This window comes from Vipera ursinii, assembly GCF_947247035.1.
Source record: "Vipera ursinii genome assembly, chromosome: 3".
Taxonomy (NCBI): Eukaryota; Metazoa; Chordata; class Lepidosauria; order Squamata; family Viperidae; genus Vipera; species Vipera ursinii.
The window spans coordinates 51,698,060-51,721,345 of NC_139516.1; the positions used below are offsets into that span (position 1 = coordinate 51,698,060).

General features: G+C 37.1%; 1 protein-coding gene across 1 annotated transcript in view; it reads left to right on the forward strand.

The window, feature by feature from the left end:
* Window positions 1–23,286, forward strand: part of KIF21B (kinesin family member 21B) — a 69,001-nt gene that overhangs the window by 3,832 nt on the left and 41,883 nt on the right. The window contains exons 2-4 of the mRNA XM_083357792.1: window positions 18,946–19,168; window positions 20,818–21,000; window positions 22,012–22,161. Of these exons, the coding sequence (XP_083213918.1) occupies window positions 18,946–19,168; window positions 20,818–21,000; window positions 22,012–22,161 (556 nt within the window). The remainder of the gene's footprint in view (window positions 1–18,945; window positions 19,169–20,817; window positions 21,001–22,011; window positions 22,162–23,286) is intronic.

The following is a 23,286-nucleotide window of genomic DNA, read 5'->3' on the forward strand; positions in this document are numbered from 1 at the left end:
ACCCAACTATTTAGGGCAGTGCATGTGAGCTGTGTACAATCCTGATCTCCCAGAAGAACTCACTGTTGTCCCTGCCATTTTGCTGCCAAATGTCTATTGGGGAGGGCATTTATTTTTTCAATGACCATTATTGCTGCTGTTATTCTTAATTTGGTCTTCCTTATTTGTTGGAGTGTGATTCATGGTATACCACTCAAAGTCAAGCATGATCATCGATTTGAAAAAGATCAAATTTCTTTTTGACTTAATAGGCAAACAAATGAAAACATCTTATGGAACTTTGTTTTTATGTATGATAACAGCATCAAAGATATCCATCAAATACCTGTGATGGAAGAATAGATGAAGGAGTGGGTAGAATTGGCAGAGATGGTGAAATTGATAGCCTTGAAGAAGAAAAAAGACTTTGGCAAATTTAATTTCTACTTTGAAATCATTATTTGAGATTTTGCAAAAAAAAAAAAACCTGAAAGAAATTAACAGCTGATTTTGGAATTTGATGGAAAGTATTGTATGGGATTATCAAAATAATGTAGACAAATGTTAATCTTGGAACAGAAGTTTGTTGTATTCTTATATCTTTATCTGTACCAATGAAACTTGGAAGTCATTCTTTTCCTATTTTCCTTACTTTTTTCTTTTGTCTTTTCAGCATTTTTACTGTTATTCCTTTTTCTATTTCTAATTTTCTATTTTCTTCTGTTTATCTTTTGTATCTTTTTTTGAAATTGAAAAGAGATCATTTGACCAAGATAGCTTTAAATAATAGTTGGAATATACTAATAATTAGTACTAATATAAACTGTACTAATATACAGTAAAGTAGCCTCTAACTAGTCATAATAATAATTTGGCTCCACCATTCTGGACCAGGTTAAGTTTCTGTACAAACACAGTTTGTTACAGGAGTGCTGTTAGAGAAAATTAAAGCATGTGCATTATAGCTAGAGCAAATAAGCAAACATGTTAGTATGCAAATAGGTAACATTTCTTTCCCTAAGAAATTCATTTTGTTTTCTTTAAAATACCCAGGTTAATAGATTTATGGTTCAAAAGGGAAATTAAAATATTTATTTAATGTAGTTTCCAATCAGTATGGACTTGGGTTTCAGACTTCAGGGAGGAGGCTGTGTGGTATAGAGCTTTTCTTTTAGTTTTAGAAATGCAGTCAGTTATGCAGATATATGCCAGCTGTCTTCATTTGCATAATATAGACAGGTTTTCATCATAGTCTTATCATGTTGCACAGGAGGAAGCAACAGGAACGAAGGAGTCAGAGGACGTATGCATGTTATTTCAGCTGCAGGTCCTTTAAACTTTCTTACTGCAGGACCTGAGGGTATGTGGGTGGTGGAAATGTCAAAAACTTCACTGAAGTGTTTTGAATGCTGCAATCATTATACAATTAAGAGGGTGACTGAGGTGAGGGGGGAAGACCAATCAAATGGAAGTGTATGAGCCAACTATTGGGGCCTTCGGCAATAAGCAGGAAATGGGGGGAGGTGGGAACTATCTTTGCCTGATACTCCCCCCCCAGCTGCTTGTGCAATTCTTCTGCTATAAGCACATCTTTTGTGTATGTCCCCTCTACATTGACTGAATCCAAGAGGGCTATTTTTTTTCTTTTGCAATGTTAGCAATATTAGAAACTGAAGTGAGTGGAAGAGAGTAATGGGAAGGGGTTGATTTTAAGAGCAATTTAAGACTATAATGCAAACTTGCATCCAGCCAAAACAATGTCAAAAGCAAGCCATGGCTATTTTTTTTTCTCTCCCTCTCTTCCCTCCCTTGGAACTGATCATAGGAATTGGTTATATTCTTTTCTTCTAACCGTGCACTTAGAGGAGTAGATTTCTATAAACACAAATTATCAATAGGAATGGACATCAGAAATCCTTCATGCGCTGAATCGGTATTTCTTAACCTTAGCAACCTGAAGATGTGCAGACTTCCACAATTCTTCAGTCAGCAGGGACGTCTTCTTCAGTAGAATCCTGGGAGGGAAAGTCCACACATCTTAAAGTTGCCAAGGTTGAGAAACATGCTCTGAATTCATCCTTTTAGTGATAGTCAAACTATGAAAGGACAGAATGGCTTCATATTTTGGAATCTTGCAATTTGGCCTCTGTATCAGATGATACTTCAAGTTTTCAGGGAAGTCTTGGATTCTTGCCTTACTGGATAAGGTAAAACATCCTAAGTGTTTGAAAATTCCTTTGTTAAGGGGCACAGCTAAAGCATTTCAACTGTTCTTCAGTGCCAGCACCCCTTCCCCCCCCCTTTCTGCTCTTTCTGCATGGGCAAAACAAATTAGAGAACTCACTGCCATAGGATCTGTTCCCTTCCCTTTCAGTGTGGCCTGATACACATTGAAATGTATACTATAGTAGTTAAGAATGAAGCTATGATGCATACAGACTGAAGCTACAGGCCTGGAATCCATTGGTTAACTTTGGCATTGCTCAGTAATAACCGTTCCTATATGGAGTTTAAGGATTGAGTAAACTAGTACATAGAGCTAAGCCATGGTTTATTAAATCATAGCTTCCTGGGTTCATAGCACATTCTAAGCCAGGGGTAGGCAACCTCGGCTCTTTTTTTTTTATTGAAAAGTTTTATCATACATTTTATCTTTAACAGTCTCCCCTACCCCTCCCCTATCCCTCCCTCCCTACCCCTCCCCCCTCCCCTCCCCCCCACTTCCCAGAGCTAAGTACAAGGTATAAAAAACAAAAAGAACAATCATAAACATCCATATGCTAACAACCATAAACTCTAAAATCTATCACTCTCTAGCTCATATAGGATAACTACAAACACTATTAATATAAAATATATAAAAAAAGAGAAAAAAAGAGAAAAGAAAGGAAGACTTATTCAAATGCTACATGAAACTTTTTAGTCCCATATTTGTTCTGGATATACTCAATCCATTTTCTCCACTCCATAATATAACGTTCTTGCGAGTGATCTTTCAAATAAGCCGATATCTTTGCCATCTCTGCCAGGTCAGAAACCTTTAAAGTCCATTCTTCTATAGTCGGCAGTTCCTCCTTCTTCCAATACTGACCTATTAAGAGTCTTGCTGCCGTAAAACCTCAGCTCTTTTATGACTCATGGACTTCAACTCCCAGAATTCCTGAGCCAGCCAAGCTGGCTTAGGAATTCTGGGAGTTGAAGTCCATGAGTCATAAAAGAGCCGAGGTTGCCTACCCCTGTTCTAAGCCATCAACCATGACTCATCTCAATAACTGGATTTGTAGTACTAGATCATAACCAACAGCCACATGTTAGGTTGATGGATAGGTAATCCCAATCTGTATAACCCCAGTCTGCTTTGGAAAATATATTTAAAAACTAGAAATATTTTTAAGGCACCTATATGGACATTGCACACATCTGCATGAAAATGTATGCTGATAATTCTGAGATATTTTACAAAAATTCTTAATAATCTGAACAGTATTCTAAGTGCAAAATGCTAGTGATAAGCAGGTGACATAGTAAAAAGAGAAAGAAACATGATTATGCTTGCCTTTGATGATCAATACCATTATGCAATGGAAATAAGATTAGTCTGGTAGAAGCTTGTATAACAAGGCTTTTCAACCAGTGGTACAGGTACGATCTGTGGTACATTGGCACCTGGCAGGTGGAACGCAACCATCCTAGAAAAGTGGTAGCGGGGGAGGGGAATGAGATGAACCGGTGGCAGCACTGCACAAGCCTGAGCGAGAGATGGCTGGAGCTGCAGGGCTCAGCGGAAGCGCCAGGATCAACGCTTCGTCAGGGCTGTCAGGGCTGGAGCTCTTTGCTGATCCTGGCGCTTCCGCTGAGCCCAGAAGCGCCGATCAGCTAGAATGTTGCAGCATCTCCAGGGTCTTGTGATTTACATTCAGATGCTTGGCAACTGATTCATATTTATGATGGTCACAGTGTCCCAGGGTCATGTGAAGTGACCAAAACCTGCTGCAACCACCCAGCAGATGGGAGGAATAAAAACAGCAATGAAAACCTCAGACAGGAGGGAGAGCGCCGCCAGACAGGCAGGCAGGTGTCTTGCTCGGCTGTGGCTTGGGGAGCACTTTTTTCAGTGCTGTTGTAACTTCAAACAGTCACTAAGAGAACTGTTGTAAGTCGAGGACTACCTGTACTTTATCACTTTTTTCCTTTTTTTGTGGGGGAGGTCATCAAGTTTTTGACACCTTGCTAGGCGACTGGTGGTACTCGGATGTTGCCATAACCTAAAAGTGGTACAGTGGGTGAAAAGGTTGAAAAGCCCTGCTGTATAATATGCTTCCACCTCCCACCCACCCCAGCTCTACACATCGTTCATGTTTTGTGACATGTCACATGACATATAATTTCTTGTACCTTGGAACTGGAGAGAGATAAAGTCATTGTGGGGCTCACTTTATCCTGTTCTGATTCAATCCTACTTGGTACGGTGGTTATCTATCTCCCTGTGTATAATTTAATTTAATTTAATTTAATTTATTAATATTTCTATACCGCCCTTCTCCCGAAGGACTCAGGGCGGTGAACAGGGCAAGAATAAAAAACACAGAATTACAAAAGTTAAAAAATGATTAAATACATGCCCACTAAAAAACAATTAATACATAGTAAAACCCCAATAAAATACAATAAAAACCCCATCTTTGTCCTGTGAAGCCTTTGTAAATTGGATATTTTCCAGGGTGGCAAGGGTTGTTTTACTATTTCTGTTTGGCAAGTATGCTGAATATTTAACATGTATTTTAAACTTCATGGAATATGAAGCATTGCTTTACTATATTAATGTAAATAATGATAAATCCTAATTCCTAAAATAGCATAACTTGTCACTATGAATAATACAACAGAATCCACAAGGGATGCTAACTGCTAAGATATCTAAAAAAAATTCCAGTATGTTGTTCCACACATTTATGCCACACAATTGGATGAGTGCTGCTGTTGATGTGAGTTTTATCCCCAGTTATCATGGATTGTGCATGCATTCTGTTGTAGTTGCTTTAGTCCTGGTACCCTGTTTGTGTCTCTGTTTGTGAGATAGGCAGCTTTATTACTGTGGTCATAAGTTGAGTCATCATAGACATTAAGCAACTCATACATTTGTTAAGTGAACCCAGCTTCCCCAATAGTCATTTTGGCAGAAACTGGCAAAAAATGTTGCAAATTGCAATTAGATGACCAAAGGACAGTTGTAACCAGTTTTAAACATAAGTAAGTTTGCCAAGTGCCTGAATTGCCATCATGTGACCATTGGGGTAGTATGAAAGTTTGTGATAGACATAAGTGCAATTTAAGTCCTAAATGACTTTTGGAGGTCATCATAATTTCAGATTGATCAAAAGTTGAGGACTGCTTGTACTGAAAGAGGTAAGATGTAACTGCTGATTCAGAGGAATTTGTGTTGGTGCTTTTTCTCTTGGACAATTGAAATATACACAGGAGGCAGGAGATTATTATGATGTTTGCACCTTTTCTGAAAACTGCTTCTCTACAGAGGCCTGCTTACACTTATAAAACCATTAAGCTAACAAGCTGCATTTAGGATCCCAATTGTCGTGCAGAGCAGATGCTCCAATCTTTTTTTTATAGTTGTATAATTTGATCAACCGAAGCAGGCTTTTCTCACATTCTGTTAAGAAGTGCAAAATACCAATTTGCTGCCATCAGTTATGAAGATTATGTCTCTGCTTTATTTGCTATATGCTGTTTCCTTTCTAAAACATAATCACTACTTGTAGTTTCCTTTTATAAGTATTTTTTTAAAGAGAAGAACACAAATAGATCTGAAGAATAATAATGTGTGTGAATATTTTTTTGCTTAAAAATGAACCTATTCAAAATTATTGGAGACCCACTAAGAAATAGTTACACAGGGACACACACACATATACACCCCTGCAGACCAATCCTTGAAATTACCTAAAACAATATCAGCACAAAAGTAGCTGTCTTTTTCCCAACTGTTTCCTACCCTGCTTCCACTGCATCTTTACTGTGTCTCTGCTGAATGGTGTGATCCTGATTAGTGACTGCCACTCATAATCTGCAATGATTTTATCTATGACTTTGGTGTTTTCTTCATTTGACCTGTCATTAGCCAACGTGAGAGACAAAAATCATACATCCATTTATAATTTCAGTTTTTCAGTCTGCCCACTTACAAATGACTCTTGGCCAGCTGGGTTAATAAAAAGCAATACAATTTATCAAAAGAGAATAATAGAAAAGGCCAGAGGGATGAGGGTCATGGCTATTAAACAGACTAGATAATCACACACATCCTGGCCTTCTACTTTTGAAAAAGTTTAGGTCTGAGGTTCGTCAAGGATGGCAGGGTCTGGTTGGATGGATCGCAGGGCATCACTATTCCAAAGGGCAGATCCATGCTTTGGGGAATCTGCCAAGGATACTGATTGAACCTGACAACTGTGGAACACGTACTAGAAAAAGGACAATTTCTGGAGGAAAAAGTAAGGTTGCTGCATCTGAAATTAAGAAGGCGTTTTGGAGTATTGTTAGAACAAAATGTGGCAAATGCTGCTTCATCTTCCCCAGATAAAATGGGGAAGCTCAGCTCAGCGATCATCTACCTTGTTGAAAGCTGGGAAAGAAATTGGTGTCAAAAGCAGGGGGTGGAAAGTGACAGGTGTGAAGGGATTAAACTCAAGAAATAAAATACAAATGGAGGGAGCAAACGCTTTAGAGAAATGTGGAGGTCTTGGCTGGTAAGCAGAGAGAAGAGCATGAGACTGCATCTCCCAAAGTCTGAAATTGCGCTTCAGTCATCCCATAAGCATAAGGTCTCCAGAAAAGATGATGAAAGATAGCAGCTATTCATCCATCAAAGCTGTTGTTGGATGGTACTGAAATAAAGGGGGGGATACTAGTTTAACCCTGATACTTTAAATGACCATGTTGTGTAGTTCATGAGCTTGGAATGGGATGAGATCATCAATGTAGGAACAAGAGTAGAATTTGTTGCTCTTAAGTGCAGAGAGGGATGAATGAAAAGGCCCACCTCTGAATCCCATGATGATAGCAGTCTGAATGAAGGGACCTTCTGCTTCTTCATATTGCATGGGCAGAAACAATTGGAGAAGGTGGTCCTATGCCATGAAGGGTTTTAAATGTGGCAATGAGTAGCATGAATTATACCAAGAAGCCAATATACCGGGAGGGATTTTGGTTTAAGAGTCTTATGTGAACCTAGCCTTTATAGTTTATAAACTGTAGATCATACAACATGCTGTATATAGCTAGACAATTAACAGCTTACTTATGAGCTTTGCTTAACACAGTCCTGGCTTAGTGCTAATCAATCTAAATCAAATCATATGAAGTGGCCATGAGATACAGTCAATAGGAAAATTCACTGTGATAATTCTCAATACATTTCTTTGCTGCTATTTTTGGATTGAAAGGAGAGCTAACTACTGTAAATAAAAACTACATTATTAAATCTATGGATTATCCTATGGATTTTATATATATATAGGATGTTATCTATCTGTATTGCATTTAGTTTTAAATTACGTTTGCCTGTCCAGCATTGAGTTGATTCATTCTCATTTTCAAGATAGGAATAATATCTAAGGGCAAAAATTTCAGATTATTGTGCCTGTCAAATACCTTTGTGGGTTTCTGTTTTCTTGTGCTATCATCTAGTAGATTTTGCCTCCTTCAGTACAGAAATTACCCACATCCTCTTTTGCACGCTTTATGTATGTTTTAAGTGTTTCTAATATCTTGGACTAATAGATTCCAGTTCAGTTACCCTTAATGGGCAGGGGCGCCTGATAATGAAAAACTGCAATACTAGTAAATTTGGCTCCTTAGCATTTACAAATCAAAGAAAGTAGAGCGATTCCAGAATTGTTTTCCAGTCACAGTAATGTAGAACAATGCTTTGCATTTATACAAACATATAGCTACATGAATCTAATTTAGAATTGTCTGCCTAAAGATTTTTTTAAAAAAAATGTGAGAATTTATATCAGATTGCAAAAAAAGATGTGTCCTGATGACTTCAAAAAATGTCTTTCACTGAGCATTTCCTGTAATATCTGAGAGTTCTTCTCAGTACTGAGAAGAAACAGGAAACGGAGCTTGTGAAATGGGGGGGAAGGAAGTACATTTCAAGTTTATTTAAACTCTTGCAGCCACTTTTAAAAATATTCTTGTTGAAGCATGCCATATCCTTGATCTCCCCAAGAGATAGGTTAGATCCTCTGCTTACAGTAATCAGCCATTTTACTCTGGCAGTCTTTGTCCCTTTTGAAAGAAGAATGGACAGAAACAATTGGCAAATATTTTGGACTCTAGCTCCTTAAAGCAAAATAATAGCTAGTAAAGAGTGATTGGTCTTAGATGCTAACTAACCAACTGTAACTTTTGATTAGATATCAACTCATAAGTCTTTGTAAAAAAAGTTTAAGTTAGTTTTCTTGGCAACATTTTTAGAACTGGTTTGTCATAACCATCTTTGTAAAAATGAGAGAAAATGTTTGACTCAAATTCACCCAGTTTACTTCCATTCCCAAGTCAGAACCAGAACTCAGGTTTCTCCACAACTTGTCCTGTGCCTTAACTACTAGACTAAATCTCTGTCATTCTCTCTTGTCTAAAACTGTATCAAAAATGACATTCTGCCATATAAAGTATGTTTAGATTATTGCAGCATCATGAAACTACATATACAAAACTGATATGGATTATAAATAGAGTCACTGGGAATTGGACACTTTACAGACTGAAATAAAGGCATAAATTAATAGGCCAATTTGTCCCTCTGTAAATATTGGCAAAGTGAACAGAAGTACTTAGGAGCTTTGTTCCACATGCTTAGAGTAAAAAATTTCTTCAAGCCAGGGGCGGCATACTCGATTCATTGAGGGCTGCATCAGGGTTGTGGTTGACCTCGGGGAGGGGGGCTGGGGTGCATGGCCAGGGTGGGCATAGCAGGGGTGGGCATGGCCGGGGTGGGCATGGCCAGCTCAATGTCACTTGTATCTGGGGCGTCTGTGGTTTTGGTTTCATTTTGAACACTGTGATTGAAGCAAGGGTATTTCTCTTCTAACGATTCATCTCTGTGTACAGCTGATGTTAGATCAGCTAGAATGGAGAGATTGAAATTCCATGACCTATTCTTGCTTCCTATCTAGCATCTGGCCTGTGCTAGCTATAATGTGTTTAAACTCATCTTTCCTCTGACTCTCAACTTTCTTCCTATATGATGTAGCATCAACAGTCAAATTTTACAGTCCTCAAGTAATGCAAGTATTGCTACTTCACCTAATCACTACTTTTATCTCTGTTAGTTGCATTACATACAAGAATTCTGACAAACTTGCAGCACCCATGGTTATATCTTTGCAAAGTTGCTTGACATGGCAAGACATAGAGTAGAAAAAGAAAGCCAATTTTGGAGTCTGCATCTCAGCATTTCTCTAACTGGCTAGCTATTGAAAGAGTTATTGAAAATTCTCTGTTTAAGATAAATCTGTTAGCCTCATCCATCGTAATACTAGTAATCTGTGATGCATTTTGATTATTGTAGACTTTGGATGTAGGTGTTTTTTTGAAGGCTCTTATGAAGCTAATTTATATTACTGTACAGATAGATATAGATATATAAAATATAATAAATTAGTCCTATTGTGCACAAGAGACCGTCAAGCTCGTTCTGTCTCATGGGAGGAGTTCTGCCTGAGAATCTGCACAGGTTCCAGACATTTATACACTGTGACTTGTTTTAATCAATGGTGTTGACAAGTATCACATTCAGAAAGCCTATGTAAACTGATTTCCAGGGAACTTTGCAAATGAGTCTGTCAGCATCTTTTCTAGGAAGAAGTCCAGGGCAGCAGAGCAGGCCAGGGTTAAAGACTGTAATAACAGAAGGATAGTGAGTCATGTTTTTGAAGAACATTAGCTGCAATAGTTTGTGTTATGAAGTCATTCCCTGCAATGAGTTTGAAACAGTTCTGCTTTTCTTTGTGCTATCTCTTGGCTTGTGGGCTCCAAACATGTGAGACAAATAACAGGCATGAACTACTGACATTCTTAAATTCTGCTTTCTGGCTTATTTTTGCTGCATAGTAAAAATGCTTTAGATATATTTTTCTGGAGAGCACTGATTTGAGTAGATACAACAACAACAACAACAACAACAACAACAACATCTTATCCACATTGTTTCTAATATCTATCTATGCAACCCCCCATCTGTTATCATATTTTAATTTTTCTATTTACTTAAGAATATATATATGTATTTTGGAGTAACATGCAAGACTTAAGGATAAACATACTTGATCATCTAAGTTTGTAACCTTATAATTGTAATTATATAATAAGATTAGTTTGTCTAAAAATGTCATTGGCATTTAATATTTGTACCATTCATAATACTTACATTATGAAGATACTTTAAACTAGCTACATCAGCCAAGGGAGTTCATCTAATGATATATGGAAGCAGGGAGAGAGTGTTATATAATGGATTAAGGATTATTGACATATCAAAATGCATACTGATAAGATTTTGGTTTTTTAACAAAGTATCCGTTCTTTTGATCTGCAGAAAAGAAAAGTGCTATTTGGGGTTTTGCAGAACAGATAAATGTAACTGTTTATTGCCTAGCGCTCTCTGCATGGTTGATCTGATTGTTAGGCTCTGAGGGAATATCCTATACCAAGTCCTGTCAAAATATTCTGGGTTATTACATGACATGGAGGGTAGGCTTGTGATGTTGCATACTAAAGAGGAGCTTACATGCAATTCTAACCCAGATGCAGTCATCTGGGAGGCTTGAACATGGCATTAGTGCTGTGAAGGCAGGATAATTTTGTTTGTTGTCAAACAGCTTGCATTTAAATATTATTTAAATATTTAAAAAACCTAGGATGAAGGTATTTTTATCAGGCCTGTTTCAATCATCCTCCAAATGTGATATGATTATTGGAAACTTGAAGTAAGGCTGACATAAGTTATTTTGTTGCCTGCATTGGAGCAACAGGTACCCCCACCTCAAAGTAAATAGGTATGAGAACAGTAGATTGAGCAATGTAATCCACAACATACTGTCCCATACTGCCTTTTTGCATAGTATAGCTCCTGAAGTATCAATGATTCGGATGTCCCAGGACTCAAAGAATTTAAGTAGAGCTAGAAATAAACATATAAAATATAATAAAGCCTTTGGGTTTGTATGCTCTTTCTGGTACCCCTCTTAGTGTATTTAGGGCATACACTATACACTACATACACTTTAGGGAAGAAGAAATTGCATATCTTGGTTATATCCATCTTGAATGAGAGGCTATGTCTCTCGTCTTGCCTAATGATACAACTAGTTTCTAGAATGATTACTTTTAGCTTTTGTGGTAGACAAACCTGTTATATGAAACAAAAAGTTCTATTAATTTTAGAAGATCATGGTACGCTCTTGTTTATCTTAAGATGAATGCACATCTTATGTGAAAAAGAATAGGAATATACTTGTTCCTGATGTTTGCAGGTGTGTCATATGTATAGTTAAAAATAATTATACATATAGGAGATTACAAGAAACTTTCTTAGCATAATTTAACAAGCCTGAAGGCAGATTAGTTAAAGACAATGAGAAGAAACTTGAAGTCATTTAAATAGAGATAGGAATACTAGCATAATAGTATATTAGTATCTAAATCCAAGTAAGAAGATGCTATGGTTATTGTTGGAGAGACGAGAAAGAAGCTATAGCTCTCTGTTTGCCAATGCAGATTATGCTGGTATTCTTATGTGTCCTGTCAATTTTTGGGAAGATAATAGATTTTCTCATGATAAATGGGGCCCTAAAGCCTCATCGTATGTTCCTCGTCTAATCTATATTTCATGGTAATAGTCCCTTGGTCATGGACTTAAATAGTTTCTTTCTCTGTTGGAGCACTTTGTTTAAAGAAATTGGCTGGTTCCCAAGGTGAACTGCTGATTCTCTCATAAAGTGCGGAAAAAGGTCTGCTCTATAATCTAATCCAACCCAGGCAAGAATTTGAAAATAGCCACTGATTTAGTTCATAATATCTGAGGAGATTAACTTGAAGAATTTGCAATAACTAGCCTTGCTAAAGAAATTAGTTCTTTCTTTTCCCTGATATTTAGAATTTAGTATTGATAAAGGAAGAATAAGAAAAGTTTGGGCACACCCTCCATGTCAAACGTTTCATCTTGGTTGGTTAAATCATAATTAAAATATCTTGTGCAATATTTATATACAGTGTGTATCAATCAATCAGAATAGGGCTGGAAGAGAACTTGGAGGTCTTCTAGTCCAGTCCCCTGCTCAGGCAGGAGACCCGCCCATATCATTTCAAACAAGTGGCTTTCCCATCTCTTCTTAAAAACCTCTAGTGTGCCTGAGGCTTTGGCAACTGAATGAATTAACTGATTATCCTATATCTCGGGGAAGGGCAACCCTTTTTCTTAAATTAGAACTACAAATTCCATCTGTTGAAAAAAATATTCTCTCAGTTAAATAATTTGGAATCAAAATGTATTTAACTACCCTTCTGTTCTGGTGTAGGTAGTCCTCGACTTACAACAGTTCCTTTAGGGACCGTTTAATGTTACAATGGCATTGAAAAAAGTGAGTTACGACCATTTTTCACAGTTGCAACGTTTGACGCATCCCCATGGTGATGTGATCAAAATTCAGATGCTTGATGACTGGTTCATACTTACGACCATTGCTGTGTCCCAAGGTCATGTGGTAAACATTTGCAACCTTTTGACAAGCAAAATTAATGGGGAAGCCAGATTCACTTAACAACCATGTTACTAACTTATCAACTGCAGTGATTCAACTTAATAACTGTGGCAAGAAAGGTTGTAAAATGGGGCAAAACTCACTTAATAACTCACTTAACAACATAAATTTTTGGCTCAATTGTGGTCGTAAGTCAAAGACTACCTGTATTTAAATCTTTTTGTACAAAAATCTGTTCCTGATTATTGAAAGTTTTTTTATTTCAGTAGTATATGTTAAAATAGTGAGAAGAGCCATTTAACAATTGGAAGCAAGTTGTCCTTGTCAATCTATTGCAAATCTAGATTTATTTTGTGCCCACCATTGTCTTATGTCCTCGTTCTCCTTACATTTTGTTACGTATTGCGTTGGTTCAAAGCATGAGGTGAGACGAGCAGGTGAAAACAGGAACATGCTTTATTGAGCTGCTGGAACAGAAGATAGCTGCGCGTGCGTCCGCACCGCTATTTAATCAGGATGGCCACTAGGTGGCAGCCAATAGGTTTAAGGTACTACAGTTCCCGCATAAATCAGCCAATGGCTGAGTAGGAGACTCTAAGTCTGGCTAAAACCCCCAAGCTGTTACATAGGCAACCGTTAGCAGCAATCACAGACACATGAACTTTGCACACAAGAAAATCAGATTACACATTTAATCTGAACACTCCATGTAAAATTTGAAAGCAAGATAATAACATGGAATAGCTTTTTTCTTCAGGGAAATGTTATTCCTATTCATTCATTGCAAAATAAAATAGAACATGGAGAATTATTGTTCTCTGGATTTGAAACATACTGTGTTGCCATCAGAATTTGAAATAATGCCTGAAGCATGATGTTCATGTGATTTTTGAACATGACTGATGCAGTTGATAAAAGTGAGAGCTCTGGTGTATTATAGAAGGCTTTCAGTAAGCCGTTAATATCTAAAGCTTTTGTCCTGGATGATAGTTTCATCTTTTGCAACCTATGTTAATTAAAAGCATTATTCTATTGCAATTTGGGATACAATGTTTAGTCTGTTTTGTCTTTCTCTTTTTAATTTAGCTAATGAAAACACCCTGAAAATTAAGTGAGAATTTAGCACTATAGCAGTATAGCATTTGGTAGACTTCAGTTATCTTTTGTTTGACTTTGAAAGACATCCCCAAAAACATTAGCCTCCTCCTTTCCACTTATCAAATAGTAAGACAATAGCAATTAGTGGAGGGGATTTTCTGCATGTAGCTTACTCTTGCAGTATGTATGGCGATTTTAGGGCCCTATTTGGTCAGTTGGCTTAAATGGGTTGAAGTTCATATTTGTAATAATGCCACTTGGGGTGTGTGTGTGAAAGCCCTAATAAGCAGGCATATACATAGAATGAAGGCTACTGCTAAGCTTGTAAGCCGCCCTGAGTCTTCAGAGAAAGGCGGGATATAAATGGAATTAAAATAAAAATAAAATAAATATTAGAAATTTCACTCACTATTGCAGTCTGTCATACTGTACATTGCCAGCTGTTTGTTCGTGTTGTGGTTTGATTTTTGCATGAATGAGTGATTCCGTTTGGTGGAAGAAAGAGATTGTGTCCTTTGATACACTGATGTCGGTTATCACAGGGCTCTCCATTTTACTCCTTAATATTTATCTAAAATCACTGGGAGGAGTCATCTGTGAGCACATTGGTATTGTTGGTATCCTTATGATGCTCAGTTGTTTATCTGTATCCTGGGCAAGTTAGGAGATGCTGTCAAAGTTCTATCTTAGTGTCATAAAATTATTAATATAAAAGTTCAGCCTTAGTGTCTGAGGGATGTTGGGATCTGGCTGGGAAGAAACAGGCTTAATCTTATTACAAATAAGAGCATAGCTGTTGATCGAAAAGCATTCTGACTATGGAGGAGGTCCATCATTTACTATAAATGGGGCTATGCTCCACACAGAGGGCAGAATCATATTTGGTGATTTCCCTGGATTCATGGATCCTACTGAAAAAGCAGGTGGAATCCATGGCCAGGATACATTTTTTAGAGTTCTGCTTGTATGCCAGTTGCAGCCTTTTCTGAACTGGGAGTTATAATGACAGCCACTCATGACTTTTGTTATTTCTTGTCTAGATAGTAATTGATTCTACACCAGACTACTATACTCATGTCAGACCATTACTGCAAAAGTTGCTTTGGCTGCTGATATGTCTGGTACAATCCAAAGTGCTAGTTGCCATCTATTGAGCCATATATGTTTGGGGGTCAATAAGTTCCTTTACTCATTTTTTTTCTGCTCAAACATGGATTAAGACCATATTAAGACCATATGGGGGCAGCACTAATGTCCTTCCTGAAAATTCTCTAGCTACATGGCAAGAAAAAAAGCATTTGCTGATTGAACATGTCAGGCTAAGGCTTTTCTCCAATTATTCGGGTTTATTATACTGGTCATTGACTGACAGGAGTTTATCATAATATGTATCTAACTGATTAGTTTTAGTTCTCCTGATTCTGTGGCCCCACTCAAATAAGTGTCTTAAATTAAGTCTTTTGAATATTGGAATTTAGTGGCAGAATAAAGCAGGTGCAGTACAAGTCACACTTTTTGTCTCCTTCCTGTCCTGGCCCAAAGTGATCTTTTGATCAGATTGACAAGTAAGGGAAGCAAATAGGCCTTTGAAAAATAAAGTAAAGCTCTTAAGAAAATCCTTCACCATTTTATTTTAGACAGCTTTTGTTTCTGACTGAGAATTGTAAGGCATGATACTATTCCAGCTCTTTGTGAGAAGGCTTTTAATTTAGTTTCCATTTATTCAGGAATAATTTTAGGATACATCCTCTTTTTCCAAGCAAATTTAGAGCAAACACTAGCTGGATTGGAAAAATCCTACGATGAAATCCCTTCTTTGGGGATCTTCCTGAATGAGAAACACTATTGGGGGTGAAAAAAGAGAAAGCTCTTTTTTGGCCTCTGGTCTAAAGTTTTCCCTTTAAGACCAGAGGCCATTTGTGCTTTGGATGCCAGCCCAGTTGGTTCCCCTCTCTATAAATGTTGGCTTTTGCTGATAGAGCTGAACAGCTAGGCCATTGTATATGTCAAGACCACTGGAGAAAATGCCTGAGTGGTGTTTTATATAGTGTTGTCAGTGTGCTCTCTTTTAGGGTTGCATTTCTTCCTCCTCCTCCTCGTCCTCCTGCAGAGACTTGGTTGTCATGGGAACTGCTGCTCTTCCATCCTGTTGGCACCGAATGGAGAAGCCTCCCAATTTTTTAACAGTGTTCTGCCTATCTTTTGTGAGCTGAATGGCAGTACAATAATTGTAGACTGCATAATAATTAAAATAAAAACATTGCTATTACTGAGATAAACTAGGGTTTGGAGCTACAACTCAAAGAGAAGCAGGAATAATGTATGTGGACCACATGGGGTGAATAGGCCATGCAGAACTTTATTAGATTTGTTTTCCTGTTGGATACTGGTCTACTAAGAAAAAAATATAGGTAAAACTCATCAGGGCTAACTGGGTTCTTAAATAAAAGAGGAGCAGAAGTTATAAAATAGACGGTTTTACATATGCTATCGTTTTCACCTTCTCTGATCTTCCAGGTCAAATCCGCTTTAACAATATGGACTCTGAAAGTGTCTCCCTGACACAAAGGGAGAGAAATGAGCATTGCATTGAGTATAAATCCTGCTCTGACGTGAAACTATTAAGTTACATGGAGAGTTGAAAGAATGACAGCTTTTTCCCAGATTGATAGAGTAGCAATTAGGGGGCCCTTCCAGCATTTTTTTTTAAATCTGTATCCATTACAATTTGTCTTATTGTTGTTTTAACCTTTTAGGGCCTATGGTACAGTAATTATAAATTTAGGAGCAAACCCAAACATATGATATTTTCCCTGTTTATTTAATTGCCTATTAGAATTCTGAAGAACTTTTGCAAACGGGATGCCAACTCACTGAAACTAGGGGTTTGGGATTTTTGCAGAGGATATTTTTTAGTGGTCTGAATGCTGCATGTATTTATATTATCACATTTGCTCTTACTGTTCTACTTCCAGAAGCAAAACAAGTCTAAAGCATCAACTTGATTGGCTTTAGTTCTGTATAAATACAGGCAAGTAACATCTAATTGTAGAAAGATGTCGTGCTTCTGTCCTAAGTGTATAATAACTGCTTACAGTAAAGATAGACTCTATTGGTGAAAAAAATGAAATATAATTTTTCCCAAAAGTCACTAAGGATGAAAAAGTCTGTTTGGTAAAATTATAAAAATTATAAAGAAAATGCTAATCAGAGGAAATGAATTGATAATATCAGCAGCTTTAAGCAATGATACATTTCTTGGAAATTAGGCATTGAAAAAATAAAAAGCAACAGACAGCAAGGACTCATTATTACTTTAAATCAGCTATATAGATAAATATTCGTATAATTTCTGGCCTGTTCTTATGTTCCTTTGAATCCTAATATGAAATCTAGAAGCACATCTGAGTTTCAAATGCTTTGTTTCTAATATTAAACCTGAGAGAGTTCTGTGGTACAGTTCTGACTGACCCTAGGATGGCACGTGTAATGTTGTTGTGTGAGCTGCACTAGTTGTTGGTTTGCTTCTGGGTCTAATTCAAGATATTGGTTATCACTTTAAAGCCCTTCACGGCATGAGACCAAATTTTATGGGGTATTATGTCACTGCAATGGGATTGGCCTACTACCTACAGTAATTCAATCCAACAGAAGGAGTTATGGACCCTGTAGTTTAAGGAGTTTTGGCTAGTGGGGTCTAGAAGAGCCTTTTCTGCTGGAGGGGAGATTTGCCCCCATTTGTTTGGATACCAAAATGCTAGTCACAGATTCTCTGGTATATCATTTAGGTTATCTGCATAGTTCTACTAATGGGTGATTTGTCTTAACTGCACCTTTGTCTTTTTTCCTCAAGGGATCTTGTTGCAAAAATAACTTATTCTGCCTTCTGTCACCCCACTTAATTACAATGACACATTGCTTGCTGTGTACAACTCAATGATAGAAAGACAAAATTCCTTCTGTATTTCTTGGCCTTTCTATTAACAGTACCTACTCCCGCCCTATAGCTCGGTATGTCTATTATATTTAATCTGTCACTTGCAGGTAAATTTACCTGCTTTCAGTCTATGGAATATCATGCATTTATAAGTACTTGTAGCACTGCAGTGATGTTGGTTTTATTTTTTCCAAGTTCATTATGTCACTGCACGTTTTTTTTTGTTCGTCAGAAAGTTCATTTCTAACTGTACATTTCCCCTGCTCTCTGCACCTGTTGTGATAACCTATCTGGTAACCATAGTGAATCCCATATGACTAGTTACATAATGGTTTCAGTCTGTTTAGTGCGCATGCCTAGAAAAAGTTCACAGTGTTTATCTTTATTGTTTATTCACTTTGCTGCTACTGTCTGTTACGTTAGGATGTAGCTAGCTAGCTCTCTGTATAATATATATTTAGTTTTTATATTTTTGTAAGTAAAAGGTATTTAGTAAGATTATGCGTCGTGTTTTTATTGCCTTCCTGCATGCACATCATGCATTCTCTGAAGCACGGTCCTTCGCCCTCTACAAAGGTGATTTTTACCTTGACATTTTGGTATCGAGGATGGTTGATTTATGTTTTTAGAGATGCATGTTTCTGCGGCTGTTATCAGTTAGTGCTAGTGAGGCAGCGGTGATTAACTGCTGAAACATGTCAGGAAGGAAGCCACGGCTGAAAAGGAGTCTTTCTGTGGGGCAGCTCCCTTCTACTTTAAGAACTCCGATAGCTTCGGCCACACGCCTTGGAGAAGACGCACCTGCTCCTGTCGACGATGCAAGGTCCTGCCTGCAGGTGCTTTGGAGAATACCTTGACTCCTTCTTCTTTGTGGAACACTGCTATCATGTCCCCCCTCATCCTTCTCTTCATTAAACTAGACATACCCAATTCCAGCATCTGTTTCTCGTATGTTTTAGCCTCCAGACCCCTAATCATCTTTGTTGCTCTTGTCTGCATTCTTTCTAGAGTCTCAACATCTTTTTTACAAACTGGATGCAGTATTCCAAGGGTGGTTTTACCAAGGCATTATCTTTGTATTCTCTAGTACTTAAGTCCTATAATTCCTTAAAAGAGATTACCTTCTAACCCCACCTTTTTTTTCAGGATTCGTCCTCAGATGCCAAAGGAAAAGATTGAAGGATGCCACATCTGCACATCAGTGACACCTGGAGAACCCCAAGTACTCCTGGGAAAGGACAAAGCATTTACCTATGACTTTGTTTTTGACCTGGAGACTTGGCAGGATCAGATTTATACAACGTGTGTAAGCAAGCTGATTGAGGGCTGCTTTGAAGGCTACAATGCAACTGTGTTGGCATATGGCCAGGTGTGTGCCTTTTTCACTCTCCTCAAAGTTTCTGTTATGAGCTTATCTGAATGGGATTGGCTGCTTTATGCATAGTACTATATTTTATGAAAAATCATTCTCTGTTTGAGGGCTTGTCCAACCAAGTTAAGTTTAAAGTTAATAAAACCCATCAGAAAACAGCATGGCAACCCCTTAAATCTTAGTCTTTTCCACTAGAGGGACAGATACTGTACTTTTATTTCATATTTAATTACATCTCTTTCTCTGTGTCTAACAAAATATGCACTTTTTATACAACGTGGGACCTTTTGTTTTCCTGTTTAGCATTTCTTTTGGGGAGAGGTATGTAAGGGGTAACAATAACTGTTAGTTAAGTGTGCAGTAGCCTTGCCCCAAAGTAAAATAAGGAGTGACTGAGATTGTTTATTTTGTAGTGATAGCTTTAAGAAATGAAAATTTTAAAGATCACTAAAACTATCCACTAATTAGTATAAATAGTGGAACTAAATACTGCTGAATCAACAATTATATGGAGAAATTCTTCAGGGCATTGGAAATAATGATGAAAATTGGGCTTTAGCATTAGCGGAAAGATACAGAGTAAATTACCAGAGTGGAAAGCAAATATATATTTCCATATGCAAAACTTACAGAAAACATGCTGCAATGGACTAGCTGCTAGCAGTTACCTCTGCAAACTGAGGAATAGTCAAATTTCACAGGGGAAATAGACTGAAGGATGAGATAGTTAGCTATATATCCAAAATATCTCTTCAGATACATATCCAGTCCTCAAGCCAATAAAAGAATACAATTTTTGATCAAAAGTGTGTTTTTAAGGCATCATCCATATTGCAGACCCAGAAACATGTTCTTTAAAGCAACATCATAGTGATGCATCCAAATCTTTCTGGATATGTCATAACATTTGCTTATCTTTTTTTACTAGAATGAAGCTTATATTTGGAACTTACATTCTGTTTTTATTTATTTGCATATTCTCTTCATTTCTCATTGTTTCTAATACTAATTTTATATCCTGGATTGTAGATATTCTGTTGACTGAGCCTTGTTTTTAATCGTATTCTTTTCCCAAGGGACTTGTACTTTAGGACCAATGCTTCAGCTTCAGTAGAAACTTATAAGGCAAAGGAGGCTGAGTCCAGGAATAGCGTCTAAAAGCAACCTAATGAGCATATGAGGGTTTGAAATTAGTTTTCTCACATTTCAAGCCATGGCTTCACACTGGTTCTCACCAGCCCTTGGGAAAGGATGGGAGAGAATTTGAAATGAATTAATTAGGTGCAAGAATAATACATGGTAGATTAGTGTTGGGGGAAAAATGGCAACAGTTGACAAACTTGCAAATTAGCTTGTCACATTAAATGGCTTTTCATTTTAGAAATTCATATTACCCTTCCCTCTAGGGCAATGTTATGTTTTTATGTTACACAATAGACATAGCACAATGTGGACTCACTTTAGCTAACTAAAAAACTATGACAAATATGAAAAAAGATAAACTGGAATTTTTAAAAAATAAGGCCAGGAGTAAATTTGATAGTGATAGTCTGTGTTTGCTTGAATGACCAACCGAACAGACCAAAGGTACATGTTTTCTTATCTATTTTGCCTGAGACAATTCCATGAAATACTATTATCTTTAGACAGGTGCAGGTAAGACTTATACCATGGGCACTGGTTTTGACATGAACTCTTCTGAAGAGGACCAGGGCATAATTCCACGGGCCATTGCCCATCTCTTCAATGGCATACAAGCACGTAAGCAGGCTGCACAAGACCAGGGGGTCCCCATCCCAGAGTTCAAAGTCAGTGCACAGTTTTTGGAGGTAAGTATATTGATGATGTAGAGAATGAGTCCTGAGATAAGAATATTCACAAACTCATTGATAAGGCAACTGGGACTGGGAAGTGGGGTGGAATTTCTCAATTTTAGTGTCTGAAGATAAATAGTGAACAGTGATATTATTTCAATTCAAATACAAATTAAAGTATTGGGTATTCTGTACAGTCTTAATAGGTGACAGCTTTTTACTAACCAGCCTAGTCAAATATTAACATGGTTGATATTGGGGTAGGAGACACCATAAAACTATATGGTGTTCAGAAAGCCACCAGAAATTAATCTTGACTTGAAGGAGGCCTTATCTTTATCATTCTTATATATTCTAGTATACAATAAATAACCTGTGAGCAGAAGAGAAATTCTTGACAATAATGTGAGCTGAGGGCTATGAGATGAGTAACTTTTTTATTTTTTTGCTTGTATTTTGTACTTTTTCATAAAAAGTACAAAGTACAAGCAAAAAAAATAAAATGTTACTCTTCTCATAGCCCTCAGCTCACATTACTTTTGAAACACTGTTGATTTCTGAGGATTGCCACATGAATAAATTGCATTATTTATTTACCTGTTTCTGATTGTTGCAAACATAATAGAGAGAACATTTGTTTCAGTGTTCAGATTTTGTTTAGGGTTTTAGGGGAAGAATGTATTTCGTTTAGCACTGTACCTCTCCATATTTTTACTTCTATAACTTCTCCTTTATGTTTATCCCAATGATGAATTTCTCTCCTTATAAAAAGCACCAAATCTTAAAACCAAAGAGATAAATAATTTCACATTATCTGTAATAATTATAGAATTTTAAACTTGCTAATTCTTTTATAGGCTTTTTGACACCGTAGTCAGCAACACTTTCTACTAAAATAAAACACTAAGCTTTGATATTCAAACATTTGTATATCTAAAAGTTTACCAATTTTTGTTTGTTGTGAAGCAGTTTAAAAAGCAAAACAATACATTAATCAGTAATTTATTTTTCTGTTTCATTGTTCAGCTATATAATGAGGAAATCCTGGATCTTTTTGATAGCACAAGAGACTCTGAGTATCGCCACCGAAAATCAAACATCAAAATCCATGAAGATGCCAGTGGTGGTATTTATACCACAGGTGTTACATCACGTATTATTAGCTCACAGGATGAGGTAAGTGATTAATTTTTTGTACGTAAAGTCTTTCTCCTATGTTTCATCTTACTGAATCTGGAGCAGTTTTTAATTTCTGATTCCATGTTCACAGACGCTAAAAGAGGTTACATACTTTTCCCTTTACCTAGCAGATAAAGTAGATAGAAGTGAACTCGAGTAAAGTTGGACAGATGGTGGCTTCATGGATAATTTTCTGAATAACTGTACTGTGTGGAAATGATTTGCCATTAACTTTCTTCCCATATCTTTTTCAATTTCCCCATCTAGCCTACAATCCTGGTATTGTCTAGCTTATCTTCAGAGTTGTTGCTTTCTCAGTTTCACCTTTAAAATCTTACCTAAATACTGGGATAGCAAATTCCACTTTCCTATCTTTGCAACAAAGTAGTTAAGATGATGAAAACTAAGCTTTCATTGAACTGGAGTAACTGATTTTGTGTATGCATGGGATTTTGAGATTAGAATTCCTCGACTGTGTTTCAAACTTTAGCTTGGTTCATTCTGATTTCACTAGAGGTGTTAACATTCCAACATTCTATCCAGATTCTAATTACCATTCATTACTTGGATGATGTCCATAACTGAACCCATTTTTCAACTATCACTCTTCGTTTTGCTTTTCATAATGTGAAACATCATCTTTAGCTTTCCTTTCATTTCCATTTTTACTTTTTGCAGTTCAAATTGTTACTCTTATTATGTTCTAACAACTAGAATCTAGCTGATACTGTGTATATATTAATTGGTTGGAAAAAAAATTTATTTTTATTTTAATTCCATTTATATCCCGCCCTTCTCCGACGACTCAGGGCAGCTTACAAGCTTAGCAGTAGCCTTCATTCTATGTATATGCCTGCTTATTAGGGCTTTCACACACACCCCAAGCGGCATTATTACAAAGTCAGCTTAATTGCCCCCAACAATCTGGGTCCTTAGTTTCTTAGTTTTAATAGATAACAAGCCTTGGATGCTACAATACAGACTGAAGAGGGTGAGATCAGAAAGGGCCTGCTTACACTTTGTCCCACTGATTACTCTCCATATATAGTTAAAAGATAGAGGCCCCATGAATCTTTCCTCTTACAGACAGAGAAGCAGCTGGGAAATTGTTTTATTTTTATT